We start from the raw sequence: 17,712 nt of genomic DNA, 5'->3' as shown, positions 1-17,712 counted from the left end.
TTCCAATGAAACTTGTGCTCAAAAGTTTGTGTGTTTCAATGAATGAGCTTCAAGTTGGTCGTAGATTTGACTGATTTCAACCAAGTTTCAAAATCAAAGTAGATGAAATATGGATAAAATCTCATTTCTTTTGGTATATTAATTACATTCAATTCGTTTCAATTCCAAGGAAAGCGGTTGTATCTTGGATTCCGGAAGTTCAACAAAAATACAACCATTATCTTCGCCATAACATTCTTTCAAAAAAGTAGTCTTGCCGCATCGATATCTACCAGACAAAGAAATCGTATCGTGTTGCGTCTTTTCAATTATTTCCTTTTCAATCGTTCGTTCGACTACAAGCAAATTATGCTTAGTTTTGACAGCGGGTTCAGGTACGTTGCTAAATAAATAATCCAAATCGTAGACACCGAGAACATCAAAGTCTTTCCAGGTTACCAGCAACTTTTCTTTTGTTGCTTCATCTATTTGAGCAGCCACGAGAATCAATGAACACTTATCCAAAAGGTCATTTTCCTTCCTAGAAATAGCTTCGCACAACCTAGAGAACTTTTGCACGGAATCAGTATTCAAGAGAGCATCACTGCTGGTTTTGATGTTAAAAACAACCCAATGCCGCTTCCAAGTTTTGTCAATATCACCCAAAGAAGGTGTCCTTTCACGAAGAAGTATATCGGCATCAGTTCCATCGTAAAAATATTCATATAATTCATAGCGATTACTCGGGAGGTTAAGAATATTTCCAAGTTTACGAAAAAGAGCCTCTCCTACAAAGCTACAAATAATATTTTCCATTGCGTACCCCCGGCATCGAGCCCAAGATTTTTCAACAATGTTAGGTCCTTCGTTGTAGTCAGTCCAACAAATTCGAAATTCCTTAGAGCTTGAGAAATACGGAATCTCTTTCAAGAGTCCTCGTCTCACCAGTTGAGAAACATCTTTTTGAAGATCTTGCTGAATAGCCATCCTGTTGACACCAGTTGTTGGAATCGCGTTGAGTAAATCAGCACTGATGCCTCTTTCCCGAAGAGCTGTTCTGGCTTCATCGATACACTTATGTAGTAAATCCTGTGGAAATTTCTCGCCAAGAGCAATTTTGGATCTGGTATCGTCATCCAATTGAGCAAGCATGTCTTTTGCAAAGAACTGTTAAAGGTACGGATCGCCACCAAAGACAGTCCAAAAGTTCAGAACACAAATGGAGCTTACGTCGTCAATTTGGAGTATAGCTCGTATCAGTTGTTTAACTTCCGGAGGTCTTAGATCCGATAAATTGACCCCTGCCATTCTTGCTGAAGCGCTGCCTCCGTAATCAATTGCGTTTTTTCCATGAGGAGGAGTTCCCGTTATTATAAAGTGAGGTCGTTTAGCACCTTCCTTGACAATGAATTCAATGAGTCCAAGGTGTCTTTGTGATTCATCAAATACCACACGCTTAATCCCCTTTTTAAGAAGCGCTCCCATTATCTGACGAAAAAAATCAGAGTTCACATCATAATCACGATGAGGGAGATTATCAAAGTTCAATTGTACGCCCAACGTATCGGCAAGGTATTTACAATAACCAAACCGGACATATTGAACATTTAGATAAGCAAGAGGATTGCGAGAAAGCTTAAATGGCAGCATCGAATTTTGTGCTTTACCGTCTACTGTAAGACGATTAACAAGACTTTGACCAGAATCATTTTTTGATTTGATGACAAGTGAATGGTCGTAAGAACCAACTGGTTCCTGAATGGAGGTCAACAGAGTATTCCCAGCAATGGCTGGACCATCGACCACATAATGGATGGTGAGCTTGTCAGGGTCTATAGCACCAAGTTTCGATGGAAGTGTTTGCTTGATTGCTACAACCAGGTCACCAACACTATCAAGTGGAAAAGACCGCAAAGCAGTCCTTTCATTATTGATATAAATATCAATCCTGACTGGCTGATTGTCAAGATATTGAATGTAGAAATGTTTATTTTCCATTGTAATTGTGAAAGAAAATAAAATAAAAAAAGAAAAGAACAAATAGGACGTGAATTTGTCTCACATTCAACACTCGATATTGTGTGATGAGACAAATTCACACACTTTGAATATTGTTTAGACATTTTTGTGTTTATTTGTATTGTTCAATCGAGTGTCAATTCAACTCAACAATTGATTACGTCATTCATATAATGATTCGAGTCTTTTATTCAACATTTTAATATTCAATTATTGTTAATCAGTCAATTGTTGGATTGGTAAATATGTTACAAAACATGCATTTACATGCTGAATCTGACAAGTGGATGTGGATTGTTCCAATCAACACATGGATTGGATTGACTGCAATATTGTCATTGATTGCAGTCACTGTTGACCAATACATTGTAATACATTGACAGTCTCGATATCAACATTGTCATTCATGTCAAGTTGTGTGTAGTTGCTAATATTACACCACAACAATACTGTTGTTCTTGGACGTATGACAACATATTAATGTAGTATAGTTTTGGAGGAATATCAAAAGTAAAAGATGAGAATGAAGGAATGAACCAATGAGTTAATTGTTAAAGAAATCAGACCTTTGTTGAAGCAATCAAACATTGCCGCTTTACAAGCAAAGCTTAAAGTGGAGATATTATATCTCCACTTTCTCCACTCACTCCCTTAACTAAATTACTATAAAAACCAAGATACTTTCTTACTAAATAAACCATCCTCTGAATATCCTCTGAATCAATCTTCTAAATATCATCTAAATATCATCTGACATAATTCCGTTATTATCTATTAAGTTTAACTCTTTATTCTGTTGACTTTCATTTGCGTGACTACTTCCTGATTATCATTCAAGATCTCTTCTGACCGATCTTTTCTACAGCGGCAGATTATATATTATTACCTTATACTTTACTAATTGAAAGACTCAGTCTCTTTCTATATTTTCTATCTCTATACTTCTTGCGCGATAATCAAAATCTTTAACATTAATTGTGTTGTTTATTGATAAAAGAAAACATTGATCATTTTATAAGAATGTGGATAACGGTTATGCGTATCCGTGAATTAGACGTCATAGCTGAGAAAGTCTCTTGTTATTGCACAAGTGATAGCTGCGATATACATCTCCTCAAACATATATGCGTCGCGTATGAGTCTCTGAAATATCTCGTTGTTTATGATATTTCACATTACCAATGTTTAACAGTTCTGGCACAGTAATGCGGACTCGTGCACCGAGTTGAGTTGTCCAGCAATCGATTTTGGAAATGTGTTTGATGTGATGGTTTGAGATGGATGCCAAATGACCACGAATGTTACCCATTGTCATGACAGTTGATTGTTGATTCAAAACGTTGTTTGTTTGGTATTAATGGTTAGAGTGTCACTCATTGACCTATCAGATCAGCAAGTGTTATTTTGGTGAGTTTCGTGTTTATTGTAGTCACATCAACATCAGCAGGCTGCACTACGGATTTGCTTGACAGAGTTGCAGATCCAGTTGGATTGATAGACGAGCAACTGTGCAAACAACTGTGCGAGTTGCAGGATGTTTGAGATCCAACAAAACACTGCTTGCACACAAGTTCATGAATGCAGATTGTCAGACTTGACCACCAACTCGCAGTATAAATTGCGTGTACGACAGTTTACACGCTTACCCATCAACAATAAACCCACATAATCAGCAAACCGTCAACGAGCAGCCAGCTCAATGGTCGGGTTGATGTTTTTTATTGGAGTTTCTGGATCAAACTTGACCTGATTTGTACCTAGTTGGGTCATGACTACAAGTTTGACAGCAATAGATTGATGTACTAATAATCTGATCGTGTTGTTGATTGTATGCATGTTGGTAATCCGTTGCAGATTGATACGGAATGTGACCAGAATATCACAAAGTTTATTGAGTGTGCACATTGCATTCGATGCAAAACGCAATAAACAAATGCGAGTTGCAGCATTCATTCAAGGTTCAACACCAGTCGATACAGCATTAACCGCAATGGCATGTATGTCAACAATTGCACGATTACGGAATAAGTTGATTGTTGCTTGGCATTCCGTATCGACAGTCTGCATGTGTGTGCAACGTGCTGTTGTCGCATATGAACAACTTGGATTTACTTTGTGGACAAAACACAGTCACTGTTGCGGTGATGTTTACAGTCGTGGAAATGGTTTCGAATACCACAACTGGTATAACAACTGCATGTGTTGGTGAGCAACCAGAGTCCAGTTTGACCAAGATCTGTTCCAGTAATGATCGAATGACATTGTCGTGTTTGGTCATCATGACAACAATGTCATTGGTTTGGCTCAGCAACTGACCAAATGCGCTAGTCACAGCGTCCATATCAGTTTTCAGGAATACAGCTTGCATGGTGAGGTATTTGACTGTTTGTCGCATTTCGTCCATCAATGTGAAAAAATCAACGTTTCCAATCGAGTTCATATTACCTCGAGTTGCCCTGCCAGTAGTTTGGATTGGACTGATACCACGCAAATTGTTGGTCTGCGTGTACACTGACAAATCGTTGTTGATCAATCGCATGCCCACAGATCCAACTACATATACCAGTCGAGTTGCATCAGACGCAGATGCACTGTCTGGATCAATCGAGAACACCTCATATTTGTCACGGATGCATTGGGTGGTCGAGTAAACGGTACTGGTTGATTGATGTGGTGATCTTGCCATGTTTTCAGCAATCATGAGTTTGGTCCAGTCACCACTGCAGAGACTGCAAACACTGAACAGGATCTGGTTGAGTACCGTGATTGGGTCTTATTTTTGACTGTAGTGGATGTTTTGTTATCAACGATTGTTGAACCAGAAACTTGTAACTCGCGCACATACTTACAGAGACTGATACAATCACTCAGTCATGACATGTGCTGTCACATTCTCAATCTATCAACCTCACCGGGAAGCTTACTGCTTGTGTACTGCATCTGGTCAGCCTGTCAAATATAAATAGTTGACACATACCAATAAATAAAACATTAGTCAATCATAACTATACAATTGTATCAATCCAGCACAGCTTGTGCAATTTCAAAGCTAAACTCAAGATTTACACTAATACAACCAACTTACTTTATACCGAGTTTCAAAAGGCGGTTTGTCACACGCCAAAACCCGTTTAGCATAGCTGTATGACAGCATAGATGCTTGAGCATCGGTATAATGCTCAACGGGTCCTGATGAATGGCTAGCCACTGCTGAATCTGGTGCAATGGACTCTGCAGTATATATGGTTGATACTGTAGAGTCGCATTGCTTTCCAGACTGCAGTATCCTAGCTGCCTCAATCAGGGACGAGACTATAATGTAAATGTTTTAAAACAATCCATCAGTCAATATAATCAGTATAGTTACCATCAACACACTACAGCCTAAACAATCCACAATCCACAATACATGCATTCACATCCAAAACTCGTGAGAAATTGATACAAAAATCACACACTTACTTGGTGAAGCAGGGATTCTTGGATCATTGATTGGACTGATTGCACTGATTGGACTGAATGTATACATATCAGTATATATGTTTTCCTGATTTGAACTAGTCAATCACAACATTACAAAATTATGCACAAACAACAGTAAAAGTTTAAAGTAGCATTCAACCCATTGTCCCATAAATCAAATTAGGCATCAACCAATTCAATCCCAAATAATAATCAACCAGCACAGCATACCAACCAACACAAATCACAATTGATACACATCGAATGACGTTCAATGACATTAGATAGCATCAAAAACAGTCAAAATCATTACCATCAAAGTCGCGTAGTCGGAGTCGAATCAACAAAATTAAATTCGGCAACGTTTCGAGTCCATCCCAAAATACCGTAAATGCAATCATCAAATCGTAAACAATACACATGCAAGTAAACAGTCATGTTAGCAATGTGTTGTGTAACCAAAATACAATATTCAGATGCACAACTATAATACAAATACTGTACTGCATACCTTTCTGGATTCATGCTTGCTTCGGCAAGGTGTGGTGCATTTTCACAAGCATTGGTTGGTTGGGGAATAGTGTTTTGCACACTACGGCAAGACTGTTTTGGAGAAAGAGCCGATAGGATGTTGAGACGGGACCACAGTGAATTCATTATTGGTGTTGTAGGGTGTCACGAAATGGAAATGTAAAACGAGTTGATCTCGAAACTTGATAACAATAATATGGGTAGCAGTTGTAATAGTTGCAATAGTTGCTGCAAACTAATACGTTCAAACAAGTAGTGTGTATGACTGTTTAACAAAATACACAAGGGAAGCAATCAGATCTGAGGTTTGGATCAATAGGTGGATGGACAAGTATCTCCAATACCAATCTAGTTTCAACAACACAATAGTCGGTATTTTCAATGAGTTTGATACTCCAGTCAATTCGGTCCTTCCAGAAACAGTGAAATAATGAATGAGGCAAATACATGCCAGATTTTGACGTCATTTCCTGTATATAGCCGCAATAACAATCATTGATATCAGTCGAGTCAATCAATTTGTGTAAAAATGATGTAACGAGTCTTGGACGACCTTGAAGAGACTGAGATTTCTTGAATATCAATATTTTTTGACACATCGATAGTAGTTTGAAAATATCAGATGGTTTCAAGTAGTTGAAGTCGGTGAATATCGATATATTATCTGGTTTGAGTCCAGCAGCAGAGTATGTCAAGTCCATAATGCAGATCCGCATTTGTGTTCCGCACCATATATTGTTGAAGTCATCTTGGATAATAGTTGTGGTTAAAAACGAAAACAGCGACCGAGGAAAATCAAATTGTTCAGCAATGTTGGTGGATTGTTGTTGAACGATAGTCCGACTTTAAAAGACTTGGCATATGTTGCGATTCGTCAAATATAACACGACTGTCTTTTAGGAACCATGATTTCAACTCTTGATAGACTTTACCAAACGCAGACCAAGAAGCTCAGATAGATGTTTGAATATTTTACAAAAGAGTACACCAGTTTGTATACTTGTTTGAATGCATAGCCATGTAAAAGGCTTGAGATCGGGATTTGTTTCACGGAGTGTTTTCAGAACAAATATACGAGCAGAAATCAAACACTGGATCAGTCTTTCAGATTGGTATTCAAACACTGATTGATTCTTGTCCGTCTTTTTGTCAGGTGCAAACTGTGCCAACTTGTCAATCATTGCACTGAAATCAGGTCGATAAAACAGTCAAATACACAATATCGACACAAACCATAGCAGGTTGTTGTTCACATCCACTGACACCGATCATGACAATATTGTGTAGTTGTCAGTCTGTCGATTGACATTTCTATTCCGATTTGTATGTTGCCAGAATAGACTTTTGAATACAAAACATTAGGGATTGTGTCAATGTCTTTGATGTCGATGTTCATGATGGTTTGATCCAGATGAATGGTTTTGATTGAATGTTGGACACACAATAGTTGTGTTCATCATACAAGTGTATTGACTGGACAAGGTTCACAAGAGTGGTTTGTAAAGTGAGTTCATGTCCATTACAGTGTCTAGTGTTGATGATACAGAGTTTGACCAAGCATAATGTATTGGATTTGATGAGTGGATCAGTTCCAGTGGTTCAATCTAGTCCAAGAACAGTAATGGAGTTCCAAGAGTTGTAGCTGGTTTCCACTCCATCAACAACAAAGTGGAAAGTAAGAAGTTGATGGTCGACTGGAATACCAACAAGCCTTTTAGTTGTCTCAATGATGGTGGTTGCGACCAAGTCAACAACAGGCTGTTGTTCAGCAATAGAACCTGTTGGCTTGGTCGCAGATTACAAGACAGGATCACTTTTGGTCGATACACTAACTGAATATCCACTCTGTGATGGATCAAGTCGAGATCAACTACAACGCATGGGACTCGCTTGCTGCACTTGTAGCAAATGGGACTGTTTGATCCAGTCCACTCATCATCAAATCCAAGAATGATGTTGGCTCAAACCCAACAATCACTGGTTCATACAATTCTTTCAAGAAAACTATCCAGATCAATGGTATCAATGTTTCTACAAATCATCTCAAAAGACCTGATCAACTTGACAAACTCGTATACTTGGTTTGAGTATCGGTTTGTCATATTGACTTGTTCATCTGATTCTGCAAAACCTATATTCATTAATATGTATCAACATAGTCTCAAACAAATGTCATTTGGATTTGTTGGACAACATTGCACGACACTTTTGTTGGAAATGCATTGATTGTTCCAAACAACAACGGATAGAATTGGAAAAAGTAAAACTGTTGTTTCTTGATGATGCTCAACAGTAATTACAAGACACAAGTTTATGGAGACTTTTAATCAAAGCATCGCTGAGTTGGTTGTCATTAAGCATGCGATTTATCATTGCATCAAACCATCTTTTTGTTGGAGGAATTTCAAGTCCTGTTGAACTCGGTAGTCTTTCAGGTCTTGAAAAGTGACTTTCTACTTATTCCAGCCAAACTCTGTGAATTCCATGAATTCCATGAATTTCTGGATTTACTCGTTATTGGGTTGCCAAACAACATGAACAATGAGACCTTGAAACATGTTCTTGTAACGGAATGTGATGGTCTTGTTGGTGCGCTGTGTGTGTCGATTGATGATCTAAAAACACAATGTCTAAACAACATTGAACCCACTCGAGCAGATCTACTACAATACTGTCTATCAAACAATTCCATGTCAGATATGACTCGTTGTTTTTGAAGCGACCATTCAGATCTGATTAGAAATGGTTTTAAACTGTTACTCAAGAAATGTCTGACAAAAATCATCGATTGGACAACTTGGAAACCCAGCAAAATATGGAATCTTATTAATCACTCAAAAGGCTGGAATATTGATGGAGTCGTTCGACCTTGAACTTGCTTTTACTTTGCTGTTGGTCAAAAAATACTATTCAAATGGACATTCACAAACTGCTTTCCATCACAACATTTGTCTCTTCAAAAACTCATACGCAATGTTGTCTCATCAATATTGACCAATGTATTGGAATCTGTTTCGTCATGCGGTTTTCCAAATGAAACAACTTTACAGCACATGTTTATGGAGATATTGGTTTACTTGACTAAACCAGACTGTTCAATCTAACCAAAACTGTCAAAAGTATTTCCCAACAACTCGAATGTGACGGACACTATTGCTGGTGGAATTGATTATTATTTGGTCAATGGACTAGCAACCAATCAACACATTGACAGATTTGTCATCCCAAATGGAAACAACGACAATCCAGTTGTAATCCATATTGAGCCTTGAATTCAAATAGTCGTGAATCAAATCATTAATAAACTACAAAAACAGTCCAATATGCCAACTCGCATTTATCCACGACTCGATATGTGATGTTCAAATGTCTAATACTCAGACTGTGCTGATTACAATTGTGGTTGTAATTGTGGTTATGTAAATATCAATCCAATACTCGATTCAATACTTGATTCAACTTGAACATGTCCAGTTTTGTAGTAATCCATTTGATCACATTGACAGAATCAAGCAATGATCTGATTCAACAACACCGAATGATGCATCCATATCACTTGTATCAATCAATTGTACACAATCAGTCAATATAATCAACAATCACTGTCATGATTGGCATGATTCATTCAATTGATTCAATTGCACGAATATGGTCATGGTGTTTCGACTCGTTTGACAGGTGGATCTTTGGCGCCTTTGTGCATGTCGGGCCATGAAACTAGAGGTATGAGCAAAGGTTGGTCCGACATATTTGCCATAATTGTAACAGCCAAAGAATCCGACAAAGCCGACACGCCAGTTATCCTTGGAGCGTATGTTATTAATAAACTCAAAGGTATTCGCTCGCATCCTTACACTACGGACATGAAAATCAACCCTTTGACATATGGCGACCTTAAAACCCGCACAGAGCTGCACGAGGCTGGTGAAGTGTGGGCAGCCATGCTTTGGGAAGTTTACTGGAACTTGGTCACCAAGAGTGGATTTTCTACCAATCTCTACGATGCCAAGGGCAAGGCTGGCAACATTGTTGCTATGCAGAATGTGATGGGTGGATTGATGCATCAGCCATGCAGTCCTAGCTTGGTCAATGCTCGTGATGCCATTATTGCGTCCGATGCAGCCTATTATAATGGGGCCAACAAGTGCGAGATTTGGAAGGGATTCGCCAAACGTGGTCTGGGAGTAAATGCAGCAGATTACACAAACGATTTCTCTGTTCCAGCAGAATGTGGTAGCGGTTCACCTCCACCTTTGACCACTACTCGTGGTCCTAAACCTACTTCTGGATGCACTCGCATGGACATTTGCTGCATCTATGTTGGAAAAAGCTGTGACCAAGACTAAATGCTCAAGTTTAGTAATGGCTTTTACAATTTATTAAATGAAAGTATATTGTAAAAATGTAAACAGTTTGTATTGGTATTGGTAATGATTATTTGGTTAGTGTCAATAGACTAATAGTATACTGTCATCTGGCAGTCGCACTACACTTGCAGGCACGACATTATCATTCGTGTAGTGCAAGTTGGTTTACAGTTTATTAAAAACAAGCTGATTTTTACAAATGATCGATATTGATTCATGGCAGTTAAACATCACTATTCAAACACAGATACAACACTCTTGTTTGAATCTAATAGTCTAATTTTATTATTATTAATTTAGGATCGTCATTTGAGCTTAAAATCTGTTACTTTCCCATCATTTTCCCAAAAGTTGTAGAAAGTTGCACTTTCTTTTGTGCCATAGCAGCCGTAAGCTGCGCTTTCTTTTGTGCCATAGCAGCCGTAAGCTGCGCTTTCTTTTGTGTCATCATCTCGGCTCTGACAGCTTGCTTTTCCTTCAAACGCTGAATTTTGGGATCGTACTTTTGATCTATGCGCTCATCTTTGGCAGCTTTGGCAGCTTTCTTTTGTTCCATACGCTGATCTTTGGCAGCTTTCTTTTCACCTTTTGTCATACTCGGTACTGGTTGTTGATTCGGATCACCTTTTCCCTTGAATACTCCTGTAACACCTTCCTTCATACGACCCCATGCTCCCTTTCTCTGGGGTACTTGGTCAGAACCACCTGGTTGTTGATTCGGATCACCTTTTCCCTTGAATACTCCTGTAACACCTTCCTTCATACGACCCCATGCTCCCTTTCTCTGGGGTACTTGGTCAGAACCACCTGGTTGTTGATTCGGATCACCTTTTCCCTTGAATACTCCTGTAACACCTTCCTTCATACGATTCCATAGCCCCTTTTTCTGAGGTACTTGGCCCGAACCACCTGGATGTTGATTTGATTTGGGCACCTTCTGAATGGCTCTGTTCACAGTTTTTTCTAGTTTCTTTGTTCTACCTTCCAACTCTTTTAACCAATCTCTTGACACCTTATCCAGATGTGAAAATTTTATACTGTCTGGGGGATATTTTGAATAGACTTCCGATTGCTCGGCGCGGTTCATGAACTGTTTTAGTTCCCGCCCATCCAGTGCTATTTTTTCTAAACTTGCTTTTTGTTGTGAATTCAAAAGTGGCTGACCCGAACTGCCCATATTTCGTTCAGCCTGAGCTATGGATTCTTTTGCTTTGTCTCCTATATTTACCAGACCGTCTAATCGTGCTTTTAACTTTGGATTCCAAATTGATTGACCTGAATTTTCAGGCACAGCGTTTGTTGGGTTTTGCTGTATTCCCGACAAAGTTCCTCCATCCGCTATTCCTTGTGCTGTTGGGATTACTGGTATAGGCGAGCGAGCAAACAGATGCATATCTTGTTCTGGTAATTCTAGTGCACGACGCTGCAAGTGAGATTCATGTTCTGAATTAATAGCAGGAGTGGCTGCAAGAGCCATGCTAGAAAACCCAAGAACAATACTCCATTGAACAAGTTTCATTATTCTGTATTGTTTGAAATGTGCTAATCGGCTCTAGTATATTGATTTCAGTGTCGGTATAGTTTTCAAAATGGGACTGCTTGCATGTTTTATACTCGACGAGGAGTAACAGTGGAGTTTGTTGTCAAAGCATTGTCCACATGGATAAACTATTTTAGTAATTACACGAAAGTTTTGTGGTTGTCACAAACTATATGAAAGGTTACAACACGCCTCACAATTGAACCGGACTGTGTCGTCCCATCTATTTATCCCAAGTTTAGTAATCGAGTCTACACAAAGTTGTATTTGACCAAAGGGCGGCTACCATTCACTGAATCCTGTACACTAACGGGCAACTCCAAGACCTGACTAATATACCATTCAGTCAACATATGCTTTTTGTGTCTTGAAACATTGACATTCGACAACCAGAGCATATGGGATAAACTGATTGATTTTGGTGTGATGTTGTCAAGGGATTTTCCTCCCTAAACTCAAGATTGGCTGCTTGCTACTAAACCACATCAGATCACAGGGATTGCTGAGAATGACATGGTCAGGATTAGGGTTGAATGAGTATGTCCTGATGTGATCCTATTGGTCATATAGGACATCACTCGAGCTTCGACAAGTAAAGTTGCATCAGATTGAATTGCATATTCGCCATGCATGATTTTATAGCTATACAAAGTCATTGTCTTGCCAATCAGTTTGCTTTGCATGTGCCAAACTTGGTGTGGTAGATATGCTACTATATAGTACTAGTATCAAAATCAATTGATAAGCATAATGGAGCAGGTTGGTTCAGGAAACGGTGTCTGATGGCTGTAGACTGACAATGCTATCCAGAATCCATTTTCAACAGACTCCAAAACAATGTTTCGACTTTACAGCATCAATGAAACAATGGAATGCCAAATGGAGTATCAAATGGAGACCAAAATAGATGAACTAGCCCAACAATCGGAATGAGATATGATGTAATACATGCAATAAATATACACATGGCTTGTAGCACAGGATCAGTGACTGATATACCGATAATTGCATTCATTTCACATGTATTGAGCAAGTGGGGTAAAACAGATATGAATGGAGTGTATGAATCGTTCAAAACACATTTGGTTTATAAGTGCACCCGCACCTGCAATTGCAATCGCAATCAAGCACTTGGAGTCAAAAGTATTCAAAGCAATATGCTAGATACTGCAGTTCAATTACCAGCAGTGTTCACTTTACAAATCCAACTCTATAATATATCATCAGACAACAGCCAGTAATATTTGCTACGTCATCAACTCGATACATGTTGAGTATCCTGATTTAATCTTACTGCAGATTTAAACTATTTGGCTGATCAACCGACTCGAGTGTTGATGGATTACTATGCCAATCGACTGTTTTGACTCGATATCATCACACTTGACATGCCAACACATGCGACATATGATGGAGTGTGTAATTGCAGTTTGATTGATTCAATGTTGTGTTACGACATGTGTTACAACATCAGTCACCATGTGGGTTATAGTTTGTATATCCAACAACACATTGGAGTGATTGATTGTTGCTCCGATCGATCGAATGTCAATATGTTTGTACAACAGTTTGATACAACAGTTTGGTACAACCGACTGTTCATGGATTATTATCATATGAGTCAATGTTGACCTGATTTGCGATATTCAGTGTTGTTGGAATATCAACACAACATCAACACCAAACATCATATCGACACTGCACGTTGATGTTGATGGTTGAACTACCAACAATGGCTATTGTTCACAAAGTCACCCAATATCCTACCAATTCTGGTTGTGATTGTATTCCACATCCAGTTCTAGATTGTAATCACAATCACAATTACCGTGTTTGATCAAATGGTGTTTTGCATTGATCATGGTATCATACATCACGATACTGCCAGATCACTGCACACAAGTCATGACCAATACAAATGCATTACTGATTGACACTGATCGACCCATAGATGCAGTCAGGCAGTACAACAAATCACCAGCATGCCATTGACCGTATTGCAATACAATTGTCCAACATATCATGATGTATGTTGTATCAAGTCACGACATACAACAATATTACTGAATGAATACAAGTCACAACTGCAAGTATCCATGTGGTAATGAACTGAAATTGCCGTTGATATCCAATTGATTGAATAATCGATCATCATCAATTGCATCAGTGGTTGGTATATGCAACTGATATACACCATGTTCAAGTCTGATACATATCGATATATGCGTGTCAATCAGCAATGCATATTTGTGGCCATTACAGTCGAATGTGAGTCGAGTCGATCATTAAACCAACAAATCAATGATTGCATTCTAAATGTGGTGCGATTTGATGCGACATGACAATATATTGTTCAACATTTCATGACACCATCTGATACATTCAATACATCACACATGAATACATTGCATATACAAGCGGTAGTAATGACCGATCCAAACCAACAGTGGCAGAGTTACACATCAACATATACTCGATCATCAGTCGAGTCTGCATATATCAACTAGTTGCAACACGTCATAATCAATGTGTATTGTATTGTCCACCAATCGATCATGACAGCTAATCAATACCAATCATGTAGTCAATACAATCACCAATATATCGATGATTGTTGACTGGCGGTTACAACTCGTCAATTGCATCCAATGTTACAGGTGATGCACATCTGATTACTGCAAATCAACAACTTGTCAATCATATCATAGTGTGTATTGCCAACGGACCATGCAATTACAAATCAATGTATACGTGATCAACATTTGATATTTGATGGTGATGAACCAACCATGATTGATTGTATCATACAACTAATACAGTTGCATTGTCTGATATTGATGATCGACCCATTCATGTTAAACAGTAACCAATGTGTGTATATCGAGTTTGTGTTGCATGGACACATCAAGGTGTTTGATAACGAGTCCAACGTGATGATACAGACCCAATATTATATGAATATCCAAGTTGATGAATCAAGTCGAGGTTTGCAAAGTGTCAATGTCAGGTCAATCAAACAAGTCAGTCAACCATTATATTGTGACTAGTGATGGCACGGTTTGAATGTCAACGAGTTAGACAGTCGACAATATGTGATAACTGCTATGCGTATGCGTGTGTGATTGCGATTTGGTCAAACCGCAGCACTTGCATAGCACTGAACTGGTTTGATGTGTGTGGTGTAAGCAGTATGCATAAACTCGTTATCATGGACTATAACCAATATACACCACACATATACAGTGGTAAACACCAACGTGTGGTGTATCCAGTGATCGTATACTGGTCGATTGGTGCAATATGATCATGTCACATACTATTGTATTGGTGATAATGTGTTGTCGAACAGGCGAGATCTCGAGTGTTTGCAACATAATTGGAGTGGATGTACAACATTGCTTGTGTATCGTCATGTAATGATATCACCTGGAATGTGCTATGTAGCGGCATCATAGTGCGGCAATATACTCTGGTCACCAATCTTGATATCGGATGCCAAATTAAGCAATGGGCGATTGTATAAAGGGAGGCCTTTTAAAGTTACCCTGACATTCATAGCAGTAAATTAATGCAAACCCCCAATGACACAGATTCCTTAGAGCGGCTATTCAAGGAATATGCTTTTAATATTATCAATCTAATAATGAGTATAAATACAATCCAAAACCGACGTGTTGAATGACATTCATTACAACTTGCTCAACCAACCAATACAATGAAACTATCAATTGCTGTACTGTCATCAATCCTTGCTGTCTGCTCAGTTACTACAGCTGGTCCAGTTTACCCCAGTTCGGCCACAAATGCTGGAGCTAGCACTTCAGCTGGTGGATCTGACTCTCCAGAATTTCCTACAGAAGATGGGCTTATGAAATATTGCAGTCCATTCGGTACTACCCAAGTGTCGTTGATCGAAGAAATTGCAAAAACTCGGGCTAGAATTGAAAAAATGGTGGACAGATTTGAAGGCATACGTCATAACACCAGTATTCAAAGAAAAGTGGTTCTTGAAACGGTGCAAAAATTCGAGTCTCTGAAACAAACTCCGGGTCAGTTGTTGGATAATGCTGAAGCTGAGTATAATCTGCATCAAAAAAAACTTGAAAAACTTGAAGAAGATTTGGAGGACCGTGTTAGGATAGCTTGGAGTAGGATTCATCAAGAAAAGGAGCTCAAGAAAACGCTTATACATAACTTGGCGACTAGAACATTGATGGCTAGTGATTCCTTACTGGGAACAGTTCCCGGATATACTCAATGCTTCCATTATTTCTTTAATCATTTTATAGAAGAATTGTCATAATCCGAGCATGATGCAACTTTTCAATCAGACTCGTCACATTGCTGCAGTTCAAAGTGGGCCATCAACAGTTTCATCTAGAATATACTATAATGCAGCGTGTATTGCATGTTGGTTTACTTGTCATTTGTCATGCATCCAATTCCATTCATTCAATAAACATCGTGTATTGCCAAACCATAGTGTATTAGACTAATGACTTGATCATACTGTGTTGGAATATCCAGACATACTTTTAAGCGGTAACCTGTGGCAAAACCAATTCTAGTAGCACACACTTTGAATCTTCAAATTAAACTCTTCATCACTACTAAGCCATATGTCTCGACTCCATTATCCTCATTTTTGGGATTCGTGCAACCACTAGCGGGTAACATAATGACATTACATTGACATGGCCAACCACAGGAATCGATACCATTGGATAGTTACTTTTGGTTACAACTGCTTATTATCAAGCATTATACTTGTTTGTGTTACAAGCCACAAACAACCAATTACTATGTCAGCCAAGATATTTTTTATCAATAAACAACTTTTTAAACTATTTTGACTTTTTAATTACTTTATTATACCTTTTCACTATTCCTGAAAAGACCAAGTCTGTTGATTTTGGATTACTGTGCAACTTTCATTACACTTTTGATTTGGTTTCTTGTGATAACTAGTAACAGTTGCAGTTACATACTATACTATATTATATTTACTGTATCTTATCTACTATTACAATTTATACAAATCACAAAGCTCTGTAAAATTTGGACAAAATTCATGTATTGGATTATCAGCATAATAAGCGCAGTATTTCAGTCATTCAGATTCCTTGTTTTGGGAATGATCATTTCTGTATCATATTTCACTGAAATGATAATCAGTGTGTCACTGTGAATCACTGTTTGAACCAAAGTCAATACTGCAAGCACTCGAGTGCTACTCCAATCAATTGAGTTGAACTGACATTGATATTGATATCAGCAAGAAATCCAACTGATTTCCAAATTGAACGAGTTGATTCCAAAATATTGTTATTCACAAACATAAATGTCAATTGCAACACTTTTATCAAATCTATTGGATATCAAATCCGGTAACCCGTTGTAACAAGCCTCGAATTATGTCTCGGAACAATGCAGCCATGACAAAATATAACATTTTACCAGGTTTGCTGTATACAACAACATATATTTGGAGCAGAGTTTGAACATATAGTTGCGTGGTTATTTGAAGTTTGTGTGTTTCTAGTATCATAACCAAAATGTATGTTATTCCATCATCAATACTTTGCTCACAATACACTAACACTATTACTACACAATCAGTTGTCAATGACCATGAGTAGTATACGTAGTGCACTGGATGATACCACTTGTTTTAAGCAAGACTGCTAAAATATTCAAAAGTTGACGACATACTTTGATACATTCGTCCATGATGATTGTGATTGATATTGAACGCATTTGGTTTGTGGTTGCAATGTGAGTTCTGGTTTTAGAACTAATCAGAATCGGATTGTC

General features: G+C 38.3%; 7 protein-coding genes across 7 annotated transcripts in view; 2 read left to right on the top strand and 5 right to left on the bottom strand.

Moving 5' to 3' along the window:
• Positions 1-138: 138 nt before the first annotated feature.
• On the bottom strand, positions 139-1,977 carry BATDEDRAFT_28334 (uncharacterized protein; the record flags this gene model as incomplete). Its single annotated transcript, XM_006682568.1, has 2 exons — positions 139-1,146; positions 1,210-1,977. The coding sequence occupies 2 exons, from the start codon at positions 1,975-1,977 to the stop codon at positions 139-141; spliced, it is 1,776 nt and encodes a 591-aa protein (XP_006682631.1).
• Positions 1,978-3,678: 1,701 nt separating this feature from the next.
• Positions 3,679-6,117, bottom strand: BATDEDRAFT_28333 (uncharacterized protein; the record flags this gene model as incomplete). The annotated part of the gene is made up of 6 exons (XM_006682567.1): positions 3,679-3,770; positions 4,111-4,770; positions 4,923-4,947; positions 5,084-5,310; positions 5,461-5,555; positions 5,972-6,117. 6 exons carry the CDS (start codon positions 6,115-6,117, stop codon positions 3,679-3,681), a joined length of 1,245 nt encoding a protein of 414 aa, XP_006682630.1.
• Positions 6,118-6,902: 785 nt separating this feature from the next.
• BATDEDRAFT_92494 (uncharacterized protein) lies at positions 6,903-7,172 on the bottom strand (the record flags this gene model as incomplete). The annotated part of the gene is made up of 1 exon (XM_006682633.1): positions 6,903-7,172. The coding sequence occupies one exon, from the start codon at positions 7,170-7,172 to the stop codon at positions 6,903-6,905; it is 270 nt and encodes an 89-aa protein (XP_006682696.1).
• Positions 7,173-9,623: 2,451 nt separating this feature from the next.
• BATDEDRAFT_5343 (uncharacterized protein) lies at positions 9,624-10,184 on the top strand (the record flags this gene model as incomplete). The annotated part of the gene is made up of 1 exon (XM_006682490.1): positions 9,624-10,184. A coding segment is annotated over one exon (561 nt), but the record flags the coding sequence as incomplete, so codon positions are not given.
• A 499-nt stretch (positions 10,185-10,683) lies between these two features.
• Positions 10,684-11,877, bottom strand: BATDEDRAFT_28331 (uncharacterized protein; the record flags this gene model as incomplete). The annotated part of the gene is made up of 1 exon (XM_006682566.1): positions 10,684-11,877. One exon carries the CDS (start codon positions 11,875-11,877, stop codon positions 10,684-10,686), a length of 1,194 nt encoding a protein of 397 aa, XP_006682629.1.
• A 3,736-nt stretch (positions 11,878-15,613) lies between these two features.
• Positions 15,614-16,201, top strand: BATDEDRAFT_92381 (uncharacterized protein; the record flags this gene model as incomplete). Its single annotated transcript, XM_006682680.1, has 1 exon — positions 15,614-16,201. The coding sequence occupies one exon, from the start codon at positions 15,614-15,616 to the stop codon at positions 16,199-16,201; it is 588 nt and encodes a 195-aa protein (XP_006682743.1).
• Positions 16,202-17,004: 803 nt separating this feature from the next.
• The window catches only part of BATDEDRAFT_28329 (uncharacterized protein), a gene marked incomplete at both ends in the record, with an annotated part of 2,928 nt that continues 2,220 nt past the window's right edge, over positions 17,005-17,712 (bottom strand). The window contains 2 exons of the mRNA XM_006682565.1: positions 17,005-17,090; positions 17,356-17,436. Coding sequence (XP_006682628.1) covers positions 17,005-17,090; positions 17,356-17,436 — 167 coding nt within the window. The remainder of the gene's footprint in view (positions 17,091-17,355; positions 17,437-17,712) is intronic.

This window comes from Batrachochytrium dendrobatidis (assembly GCF_000203795.2).
Source record: "Batrachochytrium dendrobatidis JAM81 unplaced genomic scaffold BATDEscaffold_17, whole genome shotgun sequence".
NCBI lineage: Eukaryota > Fungi > Chytridiomycota > Chytridiomycetes > Rhizophydiales > Batrachochytrium > Batrachochytrium dendrobatidis.
This window is presented reverse-complemented; position numbering and strand designations above follow the sequence as displayed.